The sequence below is a fragment of the Saimiri boliviensis genome, chromosome 2 (assembly GCF_048565385.1).
Source record: "Saimiri boliviensis isolate mSaiBol1 chromosome 2, mSaiBol1.pri, whole genome shotgun sequence".
Classification (NCBI taxonomy): domain Eukaryota; kingdom Metazoa; phylum Chordata; class Mammalia; order Primates; family Cebidae; genus Saimiri; species Saimiri boliviensis.
Window position 1 is genome coordinate 160,287,171 of NC_133450.1, and position 22,206 is coordinate 160,309,376.

Genomic DNA, 22,206 nt, shown 5'->3' on the forward strand with positions numbered 1-22,206 from the left:
AATTACATTTAAAGTTCTTTGCCCATTTTAATATTAGGGAATTCATCTTTCTTATGTTTGGGGCTAGTGGGAGAGTAAGAGTTCTGAATATTAAAAATATCACAGTGTGGGCCAGACGCGGTGGCTCATGCCTGTAATCCCAGCACTTTGGGAGGCCGAGGCAGGTGGATCACGAGGTCAAGAGAACGAGATCATTCTGGTCAACATGGTGAAACCCCATCTCTACTAAAAATACAAAAAAAAATTAGCTGGGCATGGTGGTGCATGCCTGTAGTCCCAGCTACTCGGGAGGCTGAGGCAGGAGAATTGCTTGAACCCAGGAGGTGGAGGTTGCGGTGAGCCGAGATCGCGCCATTACACTCCAGCCTGGGTAACGAACGAAACTCTGGATCAAAAAAAAAAGAAAAAAAAGAAAAAAAAAAACACAGTGTGGCTCACACCTGTAATCCCAGAACTTTGGGAGGCCAAGTCGGGTGGATAATGAGGTCAGGAGTTCGAGACCAGCCTGGCCAACATGGTGAAACCCTGTCTCTACTATAAATACAAAAATTAGCCAGGCTTGGTGGCGGGCACCTATAATCCCAACCACTCAGGAGGCTGAGGCAGGAGAATTGCTTGAAACCAGAAGGCAGAGGTTGCAGTGAGCAGAGATCATGGCACTGCACTCCAGCCTGGCGACACAGCAAGACTCCAAAAAAAAAAAAAAAAAAAGGAAGAAAGAAAGAAAAAGAACAACAACAATAACAAAATACCCATAGATGTTGAAAGTACCTTTCCTGGTTTCTCATTTGACTTTTAATTTTGCAAATAGTATTGGACATAAAATGTTTTCAATTTTACTTACTCTACTTTATCAGTTTTATTACGCCCAAATGTTTTAGACAGATTACCAACTCACCTTCTGACAAAATCAAAGTGGCATTATGTACCCTCCTGGCAATATGCTCCAGCCCACGGGAACCATGGTAGATTGCAAACATGGCAGCCATATTCGCCAAGAGGGCCTAAAGGATAAGAACATTTAAAGGATCATTTAAAGAATCACGTGATGGAGGACAATTAGCGGGAGGGAGTAATTACCTGACTTGGGATGCCAGAACTGAAGACAGGGACAAAACAAGGTGATCAGATTTCCTACATTCTTTGATAGTTGGGGACAATTAGTATATAACTTGCCCAACTATGTGGAGGGAAATGGCCTCCAAGACACCCTGGAGTTACTACTATACTAAACCTTCACATTTGACTATTACAAAGGGCTTCATCCATGCAACACAAGCATGTCACCCTTAAGGGCAAAGATCAGACTACCATCAGACATTAAGAAGCAATATCAGTGAAGCAATAAAGACTTCAGGGAGAAAAAGTGAGATCTGAGAATTTTACACTCAACTGGGCAGTTCTTCAAGAATAAAAAGGAACAAGCAATGTACAAACATCCAAGGACTTCAGGAATAAAATTCTCCTAAAACCGTAAATAAAACACTAGAGGCTGAACTTCTGCCAGCCATGGTTGAATGTAGAATCTGTGGCAAAGGACTGGCCAAAATGGAAATGTGCAACTCAGCTGGGAGTGGGGTGGTGCACAACTGTGGTCCCAGTGACTCCAGAAGCTGAGATGGATCACTTGAACCAAGGATTTCGAGGTTACAGTCACCTGTGATTGCATCACGGAACGGACTCCAGCCCAGTTGACAATGTAAAACCCTATCTCTGAAAACTACAGTTGAATGGAAGATTGATGATTAGGAGCAGCTCAGGATTGCAGCTCCCAGCAAAAGCGTGGAGGGTGACTGGACGCCGCATTTCCAGACAGATTTTTATTGCCCACAGACCAGGAGATTCCAAGGTGGAGGAGCCCCAAGATCAGACTACCATCAGATAGTCTGTATATCCGGCTGTTTGGGCTGGCACTGCTGTTTTCGCCTGCGTGGCTGTTTTGCTGGCACCCAAGCCAGATGGTTCTCCATATAAAATACACAAGCCTGGGCGCCATTTTAGCTGATGAATGGGAGACAGAATTGGTCTGCTAAAAAGGGGACTGAAACAGGGAGCCAGGCCAGGAGATACTTGGGCAAAAAAGTGCCACAAATCTCAGTGTGGTTGTTTCAGCCAGCACAGTGGGTCACCACACAGGAAATCACACAGATCCCGGTGCCTTTTCAATAGGTGGCTGGAACACCTGGGAAACAGAGTCAACTGTTCAACTGAAAAAAAAAAAGGTGGGGGGGCTCTGAGGCAGGGAGCCAGGTGATCAAGCTCAGCTGGTCCCAACCCCACAAAAAAACAGCAATCAGAAATGCTCTGGATTGAGAGTTTCACAGCAAGCTGAACCTGGGATGGTCTGGCTCTGTGGGGGAGGGGTGTCTGCCATTACCGAGGCAGTCCACCACTATGGAGGTAGTTTGCCATTGCCGAGTCAGCCCGCCATTACAGAGACAGTCCGCCATTGGTGAGACAGTTCTAACTACACCTGTATAAACAGGACTGCAGGGAAGTTCACACGGCAGCTGGGTGGAGGCCAGAGCAGCTCAGCAAAGCCTCTGCAGGCAGACAGTGACTAGGCTGCCTCCTCGCTGGGCAGGGCAGCCCTGATAAAAGGCAGCAGCACAACAGAAACTCATGAATAAAGCCCTAACTCCCCAGGACAGAACACCTGGGGGAAAAAAAAGGAGGGGTTTATGAGTTCTGCTGTAGCAAACTTAAATGTACTTGCCCAGCAGCTCTGAATGAACAATGGAGCTCACAGCTCAGCGCTTGAGTTCCTATAAAGGACAGACTGTCTCCTCAAGCAGCTCCCTGACCCCTGTATATCCAAAGAGTCACCTCATAAAGTAGAGCTCAGACTGACATCTGGCAGGTATCTTTCTGGGACAAAGATAGCAGAAGAAGCAACTGGCAGCAACCCTTATTGTTCTGCAGCCACTAGAGGTGATCCCCAGGCAAGTAGGGCCTGGAGTGGACCTCAGCAGTCCTACAGCAGAGGGGACAGACTGTTAGAAGGAAAACTAAGAAACAGAAAGAAATAACTTTATCATCAACAAACGGGACGTCCACTCAAAGACCCAATCTGAGAGTCAACTACTACAAAGACAACAGATGGATATATCCACAAAGATGGGAACAAACCAGCACAAAAAGGATGAAAACACCCAAAACCAGAACACCTCTCCTCCTACAAGGGATCACAACTCCTCACCAGCAAGGGAACAAGGCTGGATGGAGAAGGAGTGTGATGAATGGACAGAATCAGGCTTCAGAAGGTGGGTAATAAGAAACTTCTGTGAGCTAAAAGAACATGTTGTAACCCAATACAAAGAAACTAAGAACCCTGAAAGAAGATTTGATGAAATGCTAATAAGAATAAACAACTTAGAGAAGAATATAATTGAATTGATGGAGCTGAAAAACACAACATGAGAACTTCATGAAGCATACACTAGTTTCAACAGCTGAATTGACCAAGCAGAAGAAAGGATATGAGAGGTCAAAGATCAACTCAGTTCAATAAAACGAGAAGGCAAGCTTAGAGAAAAAAGGGTAAAAAGGAATGAACAAAGTCTCCAAGAAATATGGGATTATGTAAAAAGACCTAATCGACGTTTGATAGGTGTACCTGAATGTGACTGAGAGAATGAATCCAAGCTGGAAAATACTCTTCAGGGTATTATCCAGGAGAACTTCCCCAACCTAGCAAGGCAGGCCAATATTCACGTCCAGGAAATACAGAGAACACCACAGAGATATTCCTCAAGAAGAGCAACAGCAAGGCACTTAATCATCAGACTCAACAGCATTGAAATGAAGGAGAAAATGCTAAGGGCAGCCAAAGAGAAAGGTCAGGTTACCCAAAAAAGGAAGCCCATTAGACTCACAGCAGATCTCTCAGCAGAAACCCTACAAGCCAGAAGAGAGTGGGGGCCAATATTCAATATCCTTAAAGAAAAGAATTTTCAACCCAGAATGTCATATCCAGCCAAATCAAGCTTCATAAGCGAAGGAAAAATAAAATCCTTTGCAAACAAGCAAGTACTCAGAGATTTCATCACCACCAGGCCTGCTTTACAAGAGCTCCTGAAAAACACACTAAACATAGAAAGGAATAACCAGTAATGGCCACTCCAAAAACATACCAAATGGTAAAAAGCATCAACACAATGAAGAAACTGCATCAACTAATGGGCAGAACAGCCAGCTAGCATCAAAATGGCAGGATCAAATTCACACATAACAATATTAACCCTAAATGTAAATGGGCTAAATGTCCCAACCAAAAGAAACAGACTGGCAAATTGGATAAAAAGCCAAAACGCATCCATTTGCTGTATCCAGGAAACCCATCTCACATGCAGGGATACACAAAGGCTCAAAATAAAGGGATGGAGAAAGATTTACCAAGCAAATTGAGAGCACAAAAAAGCAGGAATTGCAATTCTAGTCTCTGATAAAATAATTTTGACTTTAAACCAACAAAGATCAAAAGAGACAAAGAAGGACATTACGTAATGGTAAAAGGATCAATGCAACAAGGGCTAACGATCCTAAATATACACGCACCCAATAGAGGAAGCACCCAGATACATAAGGCAAGTTGTTAATGACTTGCAAAGAGACTTAGACTCCCACACAATAATAGTGGGAGACTTTAACACCCCATTGTCAATATTAGACAGATTAACCAGACAGAAACTTAACAAGGATATCCAGAACTTGAACTCAGACCTGGAACAAGCAAACCTAAAAGACATTTACAGAACTCTCCACCCCAAATCCACAGAATGTACATTCTTCTCAGCACCACATCACACCTACTCTAAAATTGACCATATAATTGGAAGTAAATCACTCCTCAGCAAATGCAAAAGAGCAGAAATCCTAACCAACAGTCTCTCAGACCTCAGTGCAATCAAGTTAGAACTCAGAATTCAGAAACTAACTCAGAACCACACAGCTTCATGTAAACTGAACAACTGGCTCTTAAATGTTGACTAGATAAACAATGAAATGAAGGCAGACATAAAGATGTTCTTCGAAACCAACAAGAACGAAGACAAAACATACCAGAATCTCTGGGACACATTTAAGCAGTCTCTAGAGGAAAATATATAGCAATAAATGCCCACATGAGAAGCAAGGAGAGATCAAAAGTTGACACCCTATCATCAAAATTGAAAGAGCTAGGGGAGCAAGATCAAAAAAACTCAAAACCTAGCAGAAAACAAGAAATAACTAAGATCAGAGCAGAACTAAAGGAGATAGAGACACAAAAATCCCTTCAAAAAAAAATCAATAAATCCAGGAGCTTGTTTTTTGAAAAGATCAACAAAATAGACCACTAGCCAGATTACTAAAAAAGAAAAGAGAGAATAATCAAATAGATGCAATAAAATATGATAAAGGGGCTATCACCACAGATTCCACAGAAATACAAACCATCAGAGATTATTACAAAAAAACTTTTTGCACATAAACCAGTAAACCTGGAAGAAATGGATAAATTCCTAGACACTTGCATCCTCCCAAGCCTAAACCAGGAAGAAGTCAAAACCCTGAATAGACCAATAAAAAGGTCTGAAGTTGAGGCAGCAATTAAGAGCCTGCCACCCAAAAAAAAGCCCAGGTCCAGATGGGTTCACAGCCGAATTCTACCAGACATACAAAGAGTAGCTGGTACCATTCCTTCTGAAACTATTCCAGACAACCCAAAAAGAGGGAATCCTTCCCAAAACATTTTATGAGACCAACATCATCTTGATACCAAAACCTGGCAGAGACTCAGCAAGAAAAGAAAACTTCAGCCCAATATCCATGATGAACATAGATGCAAAAATCTTCAATAAAATTCTGGCAAACTGACTGCAACAGCACATCAAAAAGCTTATTCACCATAATCAAGTAGGCTTCAGCCTGGGGATGCAAGGCTGGTTGAACGTACGCAAGTTTATAAACGTAATTCACCACATAAACAGAACCAAAGACAAAAACAACATGATTATCTTCACTGATGCGGAGAAGGCCTTTGACAAAATTCAACAGCCTTTATGCTAAAAACCCTCAATAAACTAGGTATTGACAGAACATATCTCAAAATAATAAGAGCTATTTATGACAAACCAACAGTCAATATCCTACTGAATGGGCAAAACTGGAAGCATTCCCTTTGAAATCTGGCACTAGATAAGGATGCCCTCTCTCACCACTCCTATTCAATATAGTATTGGAAGTCCTAGCCAGAGCAATCAGGCAAGAAAAAGAAATAAAGGGTATTCAAATAGGAAAGGAGGAAGTCAAATTGTCTCTATTTGCAGATAACATGATTATATATCTAGAAGACCCCATCATCTCAGCCCAAAATCTCCTGGAACTGATAAGCAACTTCAGCAAAGTCTCAGGATACAAATTCAATGTGCAAAAATCACAAGCATTCCTATACACCAATAACAGACTTAAAGAGAGCCAAATCAAGAACAAACTGCCATTCACAATTGCTATAAAGAGAATAAAATACCTAGGAATACAACTAATGAGGAACATAAAGGACCTGTTCAAGGAGAACTACAAACCACTGCTCAACGAAATAAGAGAGGACACAAACAGATGGAGAAACATTCCATGTTCATGGTTAGGAAGAATCAATATTAAGAAAATGGCCATATTGCCCAAAGTAATTTACAAATTCAACACTATCCCCAACAAGCTACCAATGACCTTCTTCATAGAACTGGAAAAAAACCCACCTTAAACTTCATATGGAACCAAAAGAGAGCCCACATAGCCAAGTCAATTCTAAGCAAAAAGAATAAAGCTGGAGGCATCACACTACCGGACTTCAAACTATACTACAAGTGATCAACACACCATCGTACTGGTACCAAAACAGAGATGTAGACCAATGGAACAGAACAGAGGCCTCGGAAGCAACACAACACATCTACAACCATCTGATTTTTGACAAACCTGACAAAAACAAGCACTGGGGAAAAGAGTCTCTGTTTAATAAATGGTGTTGGGAAAACTGGCTAGCCATGTGCAGAAAGCAGAAACTGGACCCCTTCCTGACACCTTACACTAAAATTAACTCCACATGGACTAAAGACTTAAACTTAAGACCTAACACCATAAAAACCCTAGAAGAAAACCTGGGCAAAACCATCTAGGACATAGTCATAGGCAAGGACGTCATGACTAAAACACCAAAGGCATTGGCAACAAAAGCCAAAATAGACAAATGGAACCTCATCAAACTCCACAGCTTCTGCACGGTAAAAGAAACAGTCATTAGAGTGAATCAGCAACCAACAGAATGGGAAAAAATTTTTGCAGTCTACCCATCTGACAAAGGGCTGATATCCAGAATTTACAAAGAACTAAAACAGATTTACAAGAAAAACAAACAAACAAGCCCATTCAAAAGTGGGCGAAGGATATGAACAGACGCTTTACAAAAGAAGACATACATGAGGCCAACAAACATGAAAAAATGCTCATCATCACTGGTCATTAGAGAAATGCAAATCAAAACTACGTTGAGATACCATCTCACGCGAGTTAGAATGGCGATCATTAAAAAATCTGGAGACAACAGATGCTGGAGAGGATGTGGAGAAATAGGAACACTTTTACACTGTTGGTGGGAGTGCAAATTAGTTCAACTATTGTGGAAGACAGTGTGGTGATTCCTCAAGGACCTAGAAATAGAAATTCCATTTGACCCAGCAATCCCATTACTGGGTATATACCAAAGGATTATAAATCCTTCTACTATAAGGACGCATGCACACGAATGTTCACTGCAGCACTGTTCACAATAGCAAAGACCTGGAACCAACCCAAATGCCCATCGATGATAGACTGGACAGGGAAAATGTGGCCCTATACACCATGGAATATTATGCAAAGCCATCAAAAACGATGAGTTCATGTCCTTTGTAGGGACATGGATGAACCTGGGAACCATCATTCTCAGCAAACTGACACAGAAACAGAAAATCAAACGCCGCATGTTCTCACTCATAGGTGGGTGTTGAACCATGAGAACACATGGACACAGGGAGGGGAGCATCACACACTGGGGTCTGTTGGGGGTCAACAGGGGAGGGACAGCAGGGGGTGGGGAGTTGGGGAGAGATAGCATGGGTAGAAATGCCAGATATAGGTGAAGGGGAGGAAGGCAGCAAATCACACTGCCATGTGTGTACCTATGCAACAATCTTGCTTGTTCTTCACATGTACCCCAAAACCTAAAATGCAATAAAAAAATAAAAATAGGCCGGGCACGGTGGCTCAAGCCTGTAATCCCAGCACTTTGGGAGGCCGAGGCGGGTGGATCACGAGGTCAAGAGATCAAGACCATCCTGGTCAACATGGTGAAACCCTGTCTCTACTAAAAACACAAAAAATTAGCTGGGCATGGTGGCGCGTGCTTGTAATCTCAGCTACTCAGGAGGCTGAGGCAGGAGAATTGCCTGAACCCAGGAGGCGGAGGTTGCGGTGAGCCAAGATCGCGCCATTGCACTCCAGCCTGGGTAACAAGAGCGAAACTCCGTCTCAAAAAAAAAAAATAAAAATAAAAATAATAAAAACAGTTGAATGATGTTCCATACTGGGTCCATTTTGTTTGGTACATCTTTGTTCTGCTAGACTACTAGAGGAAATCTCTACGAAGCCAATGCAAAATAAGAAACAGTTTCCAAAGATGCCAGAAGGTGAAGTCAGCAGACAATGAAGTAAATGAGGAAAAAGAGACATCAGAAAACACAGAAATAGACGTTCTTGTACTAAAAGTCCTATACAAAGTGTAAACAGTCTTGTGGACCCCTTATGACAATCAGAAATAAATACAGAAATTCCATAGAACTTTACCGCTGTGGAGTATGCAAGGGAGTGGTAAAGAATGTGTAACACACTGTGCCCAAATGCTCATGACTGTGTAGCTGGGGAACAGAAACACAGGCCTGACATTCACAGAATGCCCCAGAAGCCTCCACCACCACATTGTAGAGATTGGTTCATTTCCCTTTTAAATCCAGAGATGACTCCTTCCACAATTAGGAGACTATATCACATGGCTGAACAACAAATTGATGAGAAGCATAAAACCACTTTTTAAAACTTCAAAGAGCATTAGAATATCAAAAGAACAACCAAGAAACTAAAATAGAGACCAATAATAAAAAATTAATAAAATAATTTAAAATGACAATTTCTTTCATAATTGGGACAAACTTAAAAATATAATAGGCTGGTCTCACACCTGTAATCCCAACACTTTAGGAGGCTAAGGTAAGAGGATTGCTTTAGCCCAGGAGTTCAAGACCAGCAAGGGGAACATAGCAAGACCCTGTCTCTAAAATAATTAAATAATAACAACACAATTAAGGTACTTAAAAGCATCAAAACCTAATGAATGCTGAAAAACATTAGTTATTGGGGAAATGCAAATCAAAACCACAACGAGATTATCACTTCACATCCAATAGGATGGCTATAACCAAAAGATAGGCAATAACAAGCATTGGTGAAAAAGAAGAAATTAGGATATTCATATGCTGCTGGTAGAAAAGCAAAATAATCAGCCACTTTGGAAAATGTTTGGAAGTTCCTCAAAAAAGTTAAACGTAGAATTATCTTATGACCCAGCAATTCTATTGCTAGGAATATATCCAAGAGAACTGAAAACACTACATTCACACAAAAATTTACACAGAAATGTTCAGAGCAGCCTTATTTAAAACACCTCAAATGTTTACCTATTGATGAATGGATAAACAAAATGTGGTATGTCCAAACAATGGGATACTACTCAGCCATGGAAAATAATTAAGCACACATTCATGCTACAATATAGATGAACCTTGAAAACCTTGTGCAAAGAAGCCACGTACAAAAGGTCACATACTGTATGATCCCATTTATTTGAAATACTCAGAATAGGCAAATCCAGGGAGACAGAAAGTAGGATGGTAGTTGCCAGGGGTTATAGGAAGGGGAGAGGGATGAGGAGTGATTACTTCATAGGAATAGAATTTCTTTTAGGAATAATAAAAATATTCTTTTTGTTTTGTTTTGTTTTTGAGATGGAGTCTTACTCTGCTGTCTGGGCTGGAGTGCAATGGCAATTTCAGCTCACTGCACCCTCTGTCACCCAGGTTCAAGTGATTCTCCTGTCTCAGCCTCCTGAGTAGCTGAGATTACAGGTACCCACCACTACTCCCAGCTAATTTTTTGTACTTTACGTAGAGATGGGGTTTCAACATGTCAGCCAGGTTGGTCTTGAACTCCTGACCTTGTGATTTGCCTGCCTCGGCCTCCCAAAGTGCTGAGATTACAGGCATGATAATAAAAACATTATGAAATTAAATACTGGTGATAGTTGCACAACCTTGTAAATATAGTGAAAGCCAGAGCTGAATACTTTCAATGGGTGAAACTTATGGTGAGTTACATCTCAATAAAAAAAGCTAACAAAGTATAAATTATTCCTTACTACACCTGACTTTAGAAAAGCCAACAAGGCTGGATGCAGTGGCTCACACCAGTGATCCCAACACTTTGGGCAGCTGAGGCAGGAGGATTGCTTAAGGCCTGGAGATCGAGACTAGCCTGGGCAACAAAGTAAGATTACCACCTCTATTTTTAAAAATGTTTTATATTAAAAATAAGAAAAGTTGGCAGGGCACAGTGGCTCACACCTGTAATCCCAATTTGGGAGGCTGAGGTGGGCGGATCATGAGGAAAGGTAAAATGGCTAACATGGTGAAACCCCGTCTCTACTAAAAATACAAAGAATTTAGCATGGCGTGGTGGCACACATCTGTAGTCCCAGCTACTCGGGAGGCTGAGGCAGGAGAATCGCTTGAAGCCGGGAGGTGGAGGTTGCAGTGAGCCAAGATCACACCACCACACTCCAGCCTGGGTGACAGAAAGAGACTCCATCTCAAAAAATAAATAAGTAAGAAAAGCTAATAAAAGAGCTACTCATTGCAGTAGAAGCTAAGAAATAAGAGCATATAAAGAACAGGACATAATTAATATTCAGACATCTGAGGTAACACCACAGATTTATGGAAAAATTGTTTCTTTTACTTTTTGTTTTGTAGAGGTGGGGTCTGGGTATGTCACCCAGGCTGGAATGCAGTGGCGTGATCGCAGCTCACTGCAGCCTCAAGCTCCTAGGCTCAAGTGCTCCTACCACCTCACTTCCTGAGCGGCTGGGACTACAGGTGTGCACTACAACACCTGGCTAATTTTTGTATTTTTTATAGAGACAGCAGTCTCACTATGTTGCCCATCCTGGATTTGAACTCCTGGACTCAAGCAATCCTCCTGCCTTGGCCTCCCAAGGTGTTGAGATTACAGGCGTGAGCCACCACACCCTATTTTTCTGGTTTTGTTTTAGAATGGGGCAGCCTGCTGAGGCAGAATAGGCTTAGAGAGATTCTCTATAGAAAAATTTATTTTAAAAAGAATTCATTGGCTAGGCACAGTGACTCATGCCTGTAATCCCAGCACTTTGAGAGGCTAAGGCGGGTGGATCACAAGGTTGAGAGATGGAGACCATCTTGGCCAACAAGGTGAAACCCCATCTCTACTAAAAATACAAAAATTAGCTGGGCGTGGTGTTGAGCGCCTATAAGCCCAGCTACTCGGGAGGCTGAGGAGGGAGGATCACTTGAACCCAGGAGGCAGAGATTGCAGTGAGCCGAGATTGTGCCATGCACTCCAGCCTGGAGAAAGATCCAGACTCAATCTCAAAAAAAACAATTCATTAACATAGTTTCAGAGATTAAAAAAAGTCATGTTCCATCAATGATGCATAATTAAAAGTGGACTCCCACAATGCCAAGGGAGAAGAGCAAGAGTGAGAAGAACGTGGAACAGTTGCTACAACAGAAGGCGGGGGTCAAAGACACACAGTGCAAAAGGAACAACTCAAAAGACACTACTTATCTCCTGACAAAACAGGGAGAAGTGAACGCTTACAAAGAGAGTGGAACTGGAGTTATGAGTAATTCGTTTATGCAATCAATTATGAAAAGGCACATATGCAGTGAAATAGACAACCATGGCTCACTGCGGCCTCAACCTCCCAGGTTCTGGTGATCCTCCCACCTGAGTCTCCCTAGTACCTGGGATGACAGACACATACCAGCAATGCTGGCTAATTTATTTTATTTTATTTTTCATAGAGATAGGGTTTTGCCATGTATCCCAGGCGGGTTTCCAACTCCTGGGCTCAAGTAATCTGCCTGCCTTGGTCTCTCAAAGTGCTGAGATTACAGGCACGAGCCACCACACCCAGCCAACACTGTATTTTGGTTCTCATAAGACACTGAGCCTTTTACACCAATAAGATCTTGCCATTTCTGGTGTGCTCACTGCTCAGGAGGTGGTGAATGAATGAATCAATGAATGAATGAATGAACAGCTCATTTCTGTATACCATAAGGCATTCAGTGGTCAGGTCAGACATGTGATTTACCTGAGCTGTACAGATGTTGCTGGTAGCCTTGTCTCTCCGGATGTGTTGCTCCCTGGTTTGAAGAGCAAGACGATACACTTCTTTCCCAGTGGCATCTCTGGACCAAGAATAAGGTATCCAGTTAGCACAGATAATCACAGCACCGCAGGGCTGCTATAAATAATAGAATTACTTCTTTTCTTCCCAGCTAGAAGTGAATTCAGCAAATGTACTTGAGTGCAAGTTCATAAAGAAACAATTTCTAATCTAAACAGGATGACTGAATTTTTTTTTTTTTTTTTTTTTTTTTTTTTTTTTTTTTTTTTAGACAGAATTTCCCTGTTTCACCCAGGTTGGAGTGCACTGGCAGGATCTCGGCTCACTGCAACCTTTGCCTCAGAAAAAAAAAAATCCACAAATTAAAAAAAACCAATATAGCATAACAACTACTAGGTGTTATAAGATGGTTTAAAGTATACAGGGGCCAGGCTTGGTGGCTCACACCTTTAATCCCAGCATTTTTGGAGGCGTGGATGGGCAAATCACTTGGGCCCCAAGACCAGCCTGAGCAATATGGTAAAACCTTGTTTTTACAAAAAAAATTTAAAAATTAGCTGGATGCAGTGGTGCACACCTAAAGTCCCAGCTACTTGGCAGGCTGAGGTGGGAGGATTGCTTGAGCCTGGGTGGTGGAGGTGCAGTGAACTGAGATGGTGCCATTGCACTCCAGCCTGGTGACAAAGCAACATCCTTTCTTAAAAACGATGTGCACAGGTTATATGCAAATACTACACTGTTTTATTTAAGGGACTTGATCATCCATGGATTTGGGCATCCATGGAGAAAGGGTCCTGGAACCAATCCCCTACAGATATGGGACAACTACGCTGGAAATACAAAGTGACGGTATGGCTATTTAAAGAAAAAAGAAGAAGTAATAGTCTTACCATTTGTCTCAAAATTTTTCCCTCCCTAATACAAAAAATTTGAATAAACTCAACATTCAGTAGTCTTCAACTTTATTTCATCAACCTCTTGGGCCATTTTTCAGAAAAATAAGTTCATTATAAAAATCAGACAATAGGCTGGGCATAGTGGCTCACGTCTGTAATCCCACCACTTTGGGACACTGAGGCGGGTGGATCACGAGGTTGGGAGATCAAGACCATCCTGGCCAACAGAGTGAAACCCCATCTCTACTAAAAATACAAAAATTAGCCGGGCATGGCAAGGTGCCTGTAGTCCCAGCTACTTAGGAGGCTGAGGCAGGAGAATTGCTTAAACCCGGGAGATGGAGGCTGCAGTGAGCAGCCACTGCACTCCAGCCTGGGTGACAAAGCAAGACTCCGTTTCAAAAAAAAAAAAAAAAAAAAAAAAACTCAGCCAACAATAATTAATATACTAAACTTTTTGAAAGCCATCTGGTATAATTTTTAAAATATAATTTTTTAAAAACTTGACATTATCATCACATCATTCACTAATTCAGGCTACCCACTATGTTAATAGCCTGGCTTTTATCAAAGTTCAAAGAGTTAAAGCTAAATTTCCCTAATAATAATCCTGGCATGCGTCTAGGTCCCCCTTCCTTTTCTTCTTCTTTTTTTTTTTAAGGAACAAAGACTACTACTGAACATCTGTTTTTAATCTGAGCGGTTTCACCAATGAGAAGTAATCAGGAAAGTACATTTAGAAATTACTCAGATAGCCACGTGGCAGAAGCCTCTAGGAAGGAAAGCAGAGGGCACTAAGCATGTGGTTTATGGATGTTTTTTGCATTTGTCTTTACAGACCCATGTGGCATCATGCTTTTAAGGAAGGAACTGTCTAGATACAAAACATGCCTAAAATATTTAGTCTTTCAAGGCTTCCATCAACCTAAGCAAACGTGTTATATGACTTCAATACAACTACGTTGTAAATTATACACAAAATTTTTCAAAAAATTTACAAATTTATGGTGTTTGAGAAGTACTAGCTCATACCCCAAACAGAATTGTTCTTCTGAATCTACAGTGTACATTTCCTTAACTGACTCAATATGGCCTGACTGAATTGAGAGAAATCAACATTTGTGATCAGGAGAAGGAAACAGGGAAATCACAATCACAATAAAAGGAGAGAAACATGAGCCCCTTACCTTGTTACCCCCACCATTCTTCCAGGCATCATTCTCACCAAGCTTTCTCTGACAGCGAAAAAGGCTGCATGGGGTCCCCCATAGCCCAGTGGCACTCCAAATCTCTGTGAGCTGCCCAGAGCTATGTCTACCCCAAATTCTCCAGGTGGTCTCAAGATGCACAGAGCTAAAAGGTCAGTAGCACAGCAGGCCAGGCTCTAGAAAGGAAATGGGAGAAAAGGAATAAGGTTGCTACCTTTCCCTGAGATTAGTGAGAGAGTAGCAAATTACCTTAACTACAGGAAGACTGGCAGAGTGTATTTGTATCCTATGAACTCCATTTGCTCATTTACTCATTCAGTAAATATGCACTGAGGGCCCACCATGTGCCAGGAATCAGTGAACAGAACAAATGTGCAGCAAGGAGGCAGGAAGGAGAGTCTTACCATGTGATAATGGTAAAGAAATTAAGGCACATGAAAAGACAGAGAGAGAGACAGAGGCAGAGACAGACAGACAGACAAACACAAGTTGGGATACACCTGCATAGACCCCCACAAGAAAGGTATGCCTACCCCACTCTGATGAGCTCTCTCCACGAGTTCTGTAAAGTCTTCCACCTTCCCCTCCGTGTCTGGGTACTGGAACAACACTCCGCTGACATCTTTTCCACTGAAGTCCATTTCATGGGGTAACTTCAGCTCAGTGAGGACTCCAGCATATCTGGGAAGACAGATAACAAAGAACATTGATGGTTTTGGATTACAAAGGGAAATTAATTAACTAACACTTCTTTTTCAGTAAGACAGCTTTCATTTTCTGTGCCCTCCAATGGCCTCTCACTCCTGCCCCCATCCCGTCCCACACCAGGCTCCTCAGTGGTAACTGCATTACAGCAACTCTAGCACATCCAACAGCTCTGCTTCTGTTCCCCTCTTCTATCCTGTGACTCCCCTTTGCCCTTTCCTGTCACAATCTGCTCCTGAGAGAGGACCAGGAACATGGCTTCCTAGGGCTAATGAGCCAATACCTGTAACAACAGATTCATCACCTCTTTCACGAGGGATCACTCTTCAGTGAAAGGAAAACCATCAGTAAGACAAAGAGGAAGAACTTCCTTAGATTCCTGAAACTATCTAATGCCAATTATATGTCAGAAACCCCCCTCTGAAGGGACAGTGGAATGGGTAGGTGGAAGAATGCTCAACTTTTACAAAGGAGAAACCAAATATCTATAACTGGTGGTCATTTCCAGGTTTGTTTTACCTGGTTACAGCACTAAAGAGAAGCACTACACTTTAAACTACATTGCATCTCACCTAGGAACTGTGGGCATCCTCTGTAAACTACATTTGCAAGTAATACACACAAAATTCTAACAGTTGTCTTTGAATCCCATTTTTCTCTCTGTTTTTCAAACATTCCAAAACCTGACATGATGAAAACAATTTTTTTTTTTTTTTTTTTGAGACAGAGCTTCATTCTTTTGCCCAGGCTGGAGCGCAGTGGCACCCTCTTGGCTCAGTGCAACCTCCAACTCCCTGGAGCTTCAAGGTGATTCTCCTGCCTCAGCCTTCTGAGTAGCTGGGATTATAGGCACATGCCACCACATCCAGCTAATTTTTATATTTTTAGTAGAGACGGGGGTTTCACCAAGTTGGCCAGGATAGTCTCAATCTCCTAACCTCGTGATCCACCTGCCTCGGTCTCCCAAAGTGCTGGGATTACAGGTGTAAGCCACCGTTGTATAAAGCAATGGCAACTGTGTATTTCCCCGCTCAATTCTAACACAGTTTACTTACCAGAGATCCCTAGAAGAAAGTGAGAGGGAAGGCAAAACTCAGCAACCCCAATTTAAACAGCAAAAAAGCCTGTTTCAGATTTACCTCCAATGAGTTTAGAAGTGAGAAAGACAGACACAGCAGGAGATGAACACGACATTATCCTGAGTTTAAAATATAAATAAAATTAATTACTTGGCTCGAGTCTGGACAACAGCTATTGTCTGTGGGTGGCAACGGGGGTCAACAAAGAATTTCCTCCTCTTGTTGTGTCTGTTGAAAAGAAAATGCACATTATAACATGAATATTAAACAAATCAGACTATCTTCTAAGAATGCAAAGCAAACACGGTACCTAGGGTAAGTGTAAGCACAGTATAAAAAATACTGAGTCATCAATAACTAATAGCATTTACTGATCAGCATTTCCTCACAGATCCAATTCCCATTCAAACCCCGTTTAGAAAGTCAGTCTCAAGATGGTTCGATTCCTATGTTTATTCAGTAACAATTTTTTTAAAATGGTTCCAAATGTTTAAAAATATACCAAGAGGAAAAAGAAAATAAAGCAAAGGAAATGGATTAGATACAAGTGAAAACTGACCAGGTGCAGTGGCTCATGCCTGTAATCCCAGCACTATGAAAGGCCAAGACGGATGGATCACCTGAGGTCAGGAATTCAAGTCCAGCTTGGCCAACATGGCACAACCCCAGCTCTACTAAAACTACAAAACTTAGCCAGGTGTGGTGGCACCTGCCTATAATCCCAGCTACTCAGGCTGCTCATGGTGGCTCACACCTGTAATCCTTGCACTTTGGGAGGCTGAGTCAGGTAGATTGCTTGAGCTCAGAAGTTAAAGACCAGTTGGGAAACATGGCAAAACTCCATCTCTACAAAAAATAGATGGGCATGGTGACACGAGCCTATAGTCCCAGCTACTTGGAGGGATGAGGTAGGAGGATCGCTTGAACTGGGGAGGTCAAGGATGCAGTAAGCTGAGATTGTGTACTCCACCCTGGGTGACAAAAGTCAAACTCCGCCTCAAAAAAATAAGTAAGATAAAAAGCAATTTTCTAAAAAAGAGGTAAGATGACAATTAGTGAAAAGCTGAGAATAATAACCACAGGTACTGAGAATAATAACCACAGGTAGCTAGATGGCACTCCTTTGTTGCTGTCTGTCCCTGACAAAAGGGACAACCCGAACCCACCCCCAACAGCCACTCAGGAATCAGAAAGGCCTATGGCTGGAATGCACCAGAGGCCCGTAAACCTGCTGCGCAAGCATGGAGCTCGCTTTTCACCCCAAGTCTACAGAAGCCAAAAACGAGGCTTACATAGGCACTCGGGACTAGGGGCACAAAACCTAAGACACAGCATGCATGTGGGCACCTTTCCCAACTAGATGACCATCTACATGAGAATTCTACCAGGAAGGGACACTCCTGAGTACTGGCAAGGCAAATGAAGGAAGGGATGAGCTGGAGAACCACTGTGGATTGTCCATCCTGATTCCGTGACTCCACCTCTAGAAATGGCTCTTCAGGAAATAATAATAAGTTTTAACAAAGATGTATTGTAAGGATGCACATGAAATACTATTAGTAACAGTAAAAGATGGAAACAAACTAAATGTGTCATAGACGAGAGATTAAATAATTATGGCAGTTCCATGCCAGTGCCATAGAGACACCAGAAGTCCTACTCTACAGGCCTGAGAATCCCCCCTTGGCCAGTGCCAGGACCTCTGTCGCTGTGCTGCTACACCTCCACCAGAGACCCTCATACCTTTACACTCAGCTCTACTGCCAAAGTTTGGAACAATGGGGAGGCTCCCAAGCGTTCAGTCATGTGTGTGTGTGTGTTATGGGGGGATCCTCACATCTGACCTACACCCGCCCTGGGAGCAGCACCCTCACCCCCACTCCCAGCCACATCTATCCAAAGTCCACTCCTAATTGGGCTTCCCCCTCCCCTGCTCCCGTCCTCTCCCCTCCCAAAGCAAGGCACCAAGTCAGCTGCTTAAGATCACATTGCCGCCCTAGCCTCACTGCCTTGCCCTATCTGACCTCTCCCTGTCCCTCGAACAACCCTCCTGGCCCCTGGAGCTACCCTCACAGCCCCCAGGCCTGCACTCAGCTGCTCCCCCATGCCAGCACCTCCCAGTGGGGGACCTGGCACCAGCTCCCTGTCCTTCCTTCCAAAAATAGTCCCTCACCAAGCGAGCTGATGTCTTCAACCCCCACCTGCCAACCCTGGCCCTCCCGTCTGATCTTCCCCCACCCCAACCAAAAATCTGAATGGAGATACCCAGAAGGACCCTGGGAGCTCTCCAAATACAGAGGCCATCAAGGGGTGTCCTGCGCACAGCAAGGACCCTGCGCCTGGGCAGGGGGCTCTGTGGGTACTCACAGTGGGCAGCTGCCAGGAGGAAATATCCAGCCCCTAGATTTTGAACCTCTGAGTTTTTCAGTTTCTTTAAAAAGTCATACTCTAGAAAGCTGACTAAAGAAATATTCACAATATACTATAAAAAGAAAACAAGGCCGGGCGTGGTGGTTCAGGCCTGTAATCCCAGCACTTTGGGAGGCCAAGGCAGGTGGATCACTTGACGCCAAGAATTCAAGACCAGCTTGGCCAACATGGCATATTTTAGTAAACCACGAAAATGGCGTAAATAGCCAGCCATGGTGGCACATGCCCATAATCCCAGGTACTCAGGAGGCTGAGGCACAAGAATCACATGAACTCAGGAGGCAGAGGTTGCAGTGAGCTGAAATCGCACCATTGCACTCCAGCCTGAGCGACAGAGAAAGACTCCATCTCAAAAAACAAACAAACAAACAAAACAAGCTATAAACAAATATAACCTAAGAACAATATTCTTCATAATCACAAAAGAGGGTGATATTTTCTATTACATTGCAGATTGCTACTTCTTACCTATCTATTCCTCCCTTCACCCCAACGAACAGGACTCGAATACATAGGGGGAACAGCGGTGTGCCCATCTAAAATGTTCTTTCTTTAGGTCACCTGCAGGAAGCGGTGGCCAATGAAGTGTAAGTGGTTGAGTGGAGCTTCCAAACGTTTGTTTAAAGAGGTCTTATTTAGCTACAAGTCTCCCTTACCCTTCCCTGATTTTCCTGGGTGCATAAGTCACGGCTAGGCTAGAACTCCTGCAGTTGTCTTCTGACCATCAGGGTTAAAGCATCACAGAGACGGTGGAGTGAGAGAGGCATGGTTCCCTGATAACATCTTGGGGTTGTTATAAAGATTCCTAAGCCTAACATTACCTCTGGACTTAACAAGTGTGTGTGTGTGTGTGTGTGTGTGTGAGAGAGAGAGAGAGAGAGAGAGAGAGAGATAGGAAGAGAGAAAGAGAGAGAGATAGGGAAAGAGAGAGTGAGAAAGGGAGAGAGAGAGAAGTCACTGGGCACTCACGGGTACTGTGGAGCCTGCCCGTGCTGGAGAGAGACTGCAGGCATCTCAGGGTAAGCCTCTCACCTGTAGCACAGCTGTAGCGCCTCTGCGGCTGCAGTCCCCTCATCCAGCAGGGATGCATTGGCCATGTCCAGGCCTGTGATGTCACACACCATGGTCTGGTAGTTGAGTAAACTCTCCAGCCTCCCCTGAGACACTTCAGGCTGGTACGGAGTGTACTGGGTGATCCTGCAAGGGAAACAAATGGTCTCGTACAGACTCTGACTCTGCTCTTTACAGAAGCAAACGGAATGCTTTCATTTTAGGATTCAGTACCTGAAAATAATTTGCCTGTCTTGAGGAGAATTACATAACACATCATTAAGCTGCTTTTTGGCCTTTGTAAAGAAGCTTAAATTAAATCATAGTAACAGTATTACCCTTTGGGCATAAGCAGTACTTACTTTCCTATCTCTCTAGTTTTCTTGTTTTTGGTTTGTATTTTTTTGTTTTTCAGACAGGGTTTCGCTCTGTCACCCAGGCTGGAGTGCGATGGCATGATCACGGCTCACTATAGCCTCAATGTCTAACTAAGGCTCAAGAGATCCTCTGGCCTCAGCCTCCCAAGCAGCTGGGACAACAAGCACATGCCACCAGACTCTGCTAATGTTTGTATTTTTTGTAGAGCCAGGGTTTTGCCATGTTGCCCAAGCTGGTCTTCAACTCCTGAGCTCAAGCAATCCACGTGCCTCAGCCTCCCAAAGTGCTGGTGTTGGGATTACAGGCATGACCACTGCACTGGACCTCCCTCTGTTTTTTTTTTTTTAATATTGTACTTTAACAATCTGTGTGTGTGTGTGTGTGTGTGTGTGTGTGTGTGTTATAAGCTGGCTCTTAAAATCCACTTGAGCCTACCTATAATATTATAAACAGAAATTTCACTTGGTTTCTTTCCCCTAGATAAAAGAAGAACTTATTCACAGTTTACAATCGGAAAGCGTCCAAGAACCTAACAGGTAATACTCAAAACATTTTCATTTTTTTTTTTTGAGACGGAGTTTCACTCTTGTTACCCAGGCTGGAGTGCAATGGCGCGATCTCAGGTCACCGCAACCTCCGCCTCCTGGGTTCAAGCAATTCTCCTGCCTCAGCCTCCTGAGTAGCTGGGATTACAGGCAAGCGCCACCATGCCCAGCTAATTTTTTTTTTTTTTTTTGTATTTTTAGTAGAGACGGGGTTTCACCATGTTGACCAGGATGGTCTCGATCTCTCGACCTTGTGATCTACCCGCCTCGGCCTCCCAAAGTGCTGGGATTACAGGCTTGAGCCACCGCGCCTGGCTCAAAACATTTTCTTTATTTGTTTAAAATCTTTGTTTTATGCTATAATCAGGAGAAGTTCTACATGCTAAGAAATTAATAGAGGTCTATTTAAGAATTCTCACTATCTAGTTACTAAGAGTCTGTGGCAGTTAACTCCATAGCTACTGAAATTCTAAAGCAGAAAAATTTAGAAGGTAGCATAAACATGGATTCTAACTTATCTCCTTCAATTATTAGCCAAGAATATGGCTTTGGATATGTGAGTTAACCAATTTGGTTCCTTCATCCTTATGGGTGAGAGCCACCAAGCCTGGCCTATTCTACTTTTAAAATTAGTATATCGTGAACATCTCCCACATCAGCAAATTTTTTTACAGCATCATTTTCAATGAATGCAGAGTATTATATACATATTGTCTAATTACCATTTCCTTTTTAGCAGACACTTTTCTTGTTTTTCCTGTTGTTTTCTGTGCTATGATCAGTTCTCTGGAGCATTGTTCTCTCTCTTCCTATTGTATATCCTGGGTCTGTCTTTATGGATATACTAAGTCTTTCCTATTTATCAGCTGGACCAGCTTGTATGTGTCTACACCTGAGCATGTATGTGTTTCTACATGGCAAATAATGACTCCGAGTAAAATGAAAGTTTTTTACTAGCCAGGCAATCTAAGCAGTTGGCTGGAGTAGTGCCACATCTGTCTTCAAGGTGTCAAGCCACGTGTGTAGACCTTGTCTGATTTGAGATCACAACTGCCTGCCTGTTGTCTACGCCTTTTGTATGACCCCATTTCTATTCAGATTTCCCTTTTTATTTGCCAGCACCATGTATTGTGTGTCTCATTCATTCCAGTTCACCACCCACTTAGAATTTGGCAAACTAATCTACAGTTGCTAAACCAGGCTGTTCAAGAAAAATCCATTCTGCCGTATACAGACAGACAGAGAGACAGACAGACAGACAGACAGACACACACACACACACACACACACACACACACACACACACACACACACACACCCACACCCCAGTACAGACAAATCTCAGGAAATTATTTCAAAGTCTTGACATTGTACTGCCTGGAAAGGCAACCAACCTCC

The 22,206-nt window shown here is 42.9% G+C and overlaps 1 protein-coding gene across 1 annotated transcript in view; it reads right to left on the reverse strand.

Annotated features, from left to right (window-relative positions):
* The window catches only part of GLDC (glycine decarboxylase), a 117,623-nt gene that overhangs the window by 55,019 nt on the left and 40,398 nt on the right, over positions 1-22,206 (reverse strand). Inside the window, exons 4-9 of the mRNA XM_003928172.4 lie at positions 19,868-20,032; positions 16,556-16,633; positions 15,155-15,302; positions 14,601-14,797; positions 12,482-12,578; positions 899-1,004 (exon numbers count right to left, since the gene is read on the reverse strand). Of these exons, the coding sequence (XP_003928221.1) occupies positions 899-1,004; positions 12,482-12,578; positions 14,601-14,797; positions 15,155-15,302; positions 16,556-16,633; positions 19,868-20,032 (791 nt within the window). The remainder of the gene's footprint in view (positions 1-898; positions 1,005-12,481; positions 12,579-14,600; positions 14,798-15,154; positions 15,303-16,555; positions 16,634-19,867; positions 20,033-22,206) is intronic.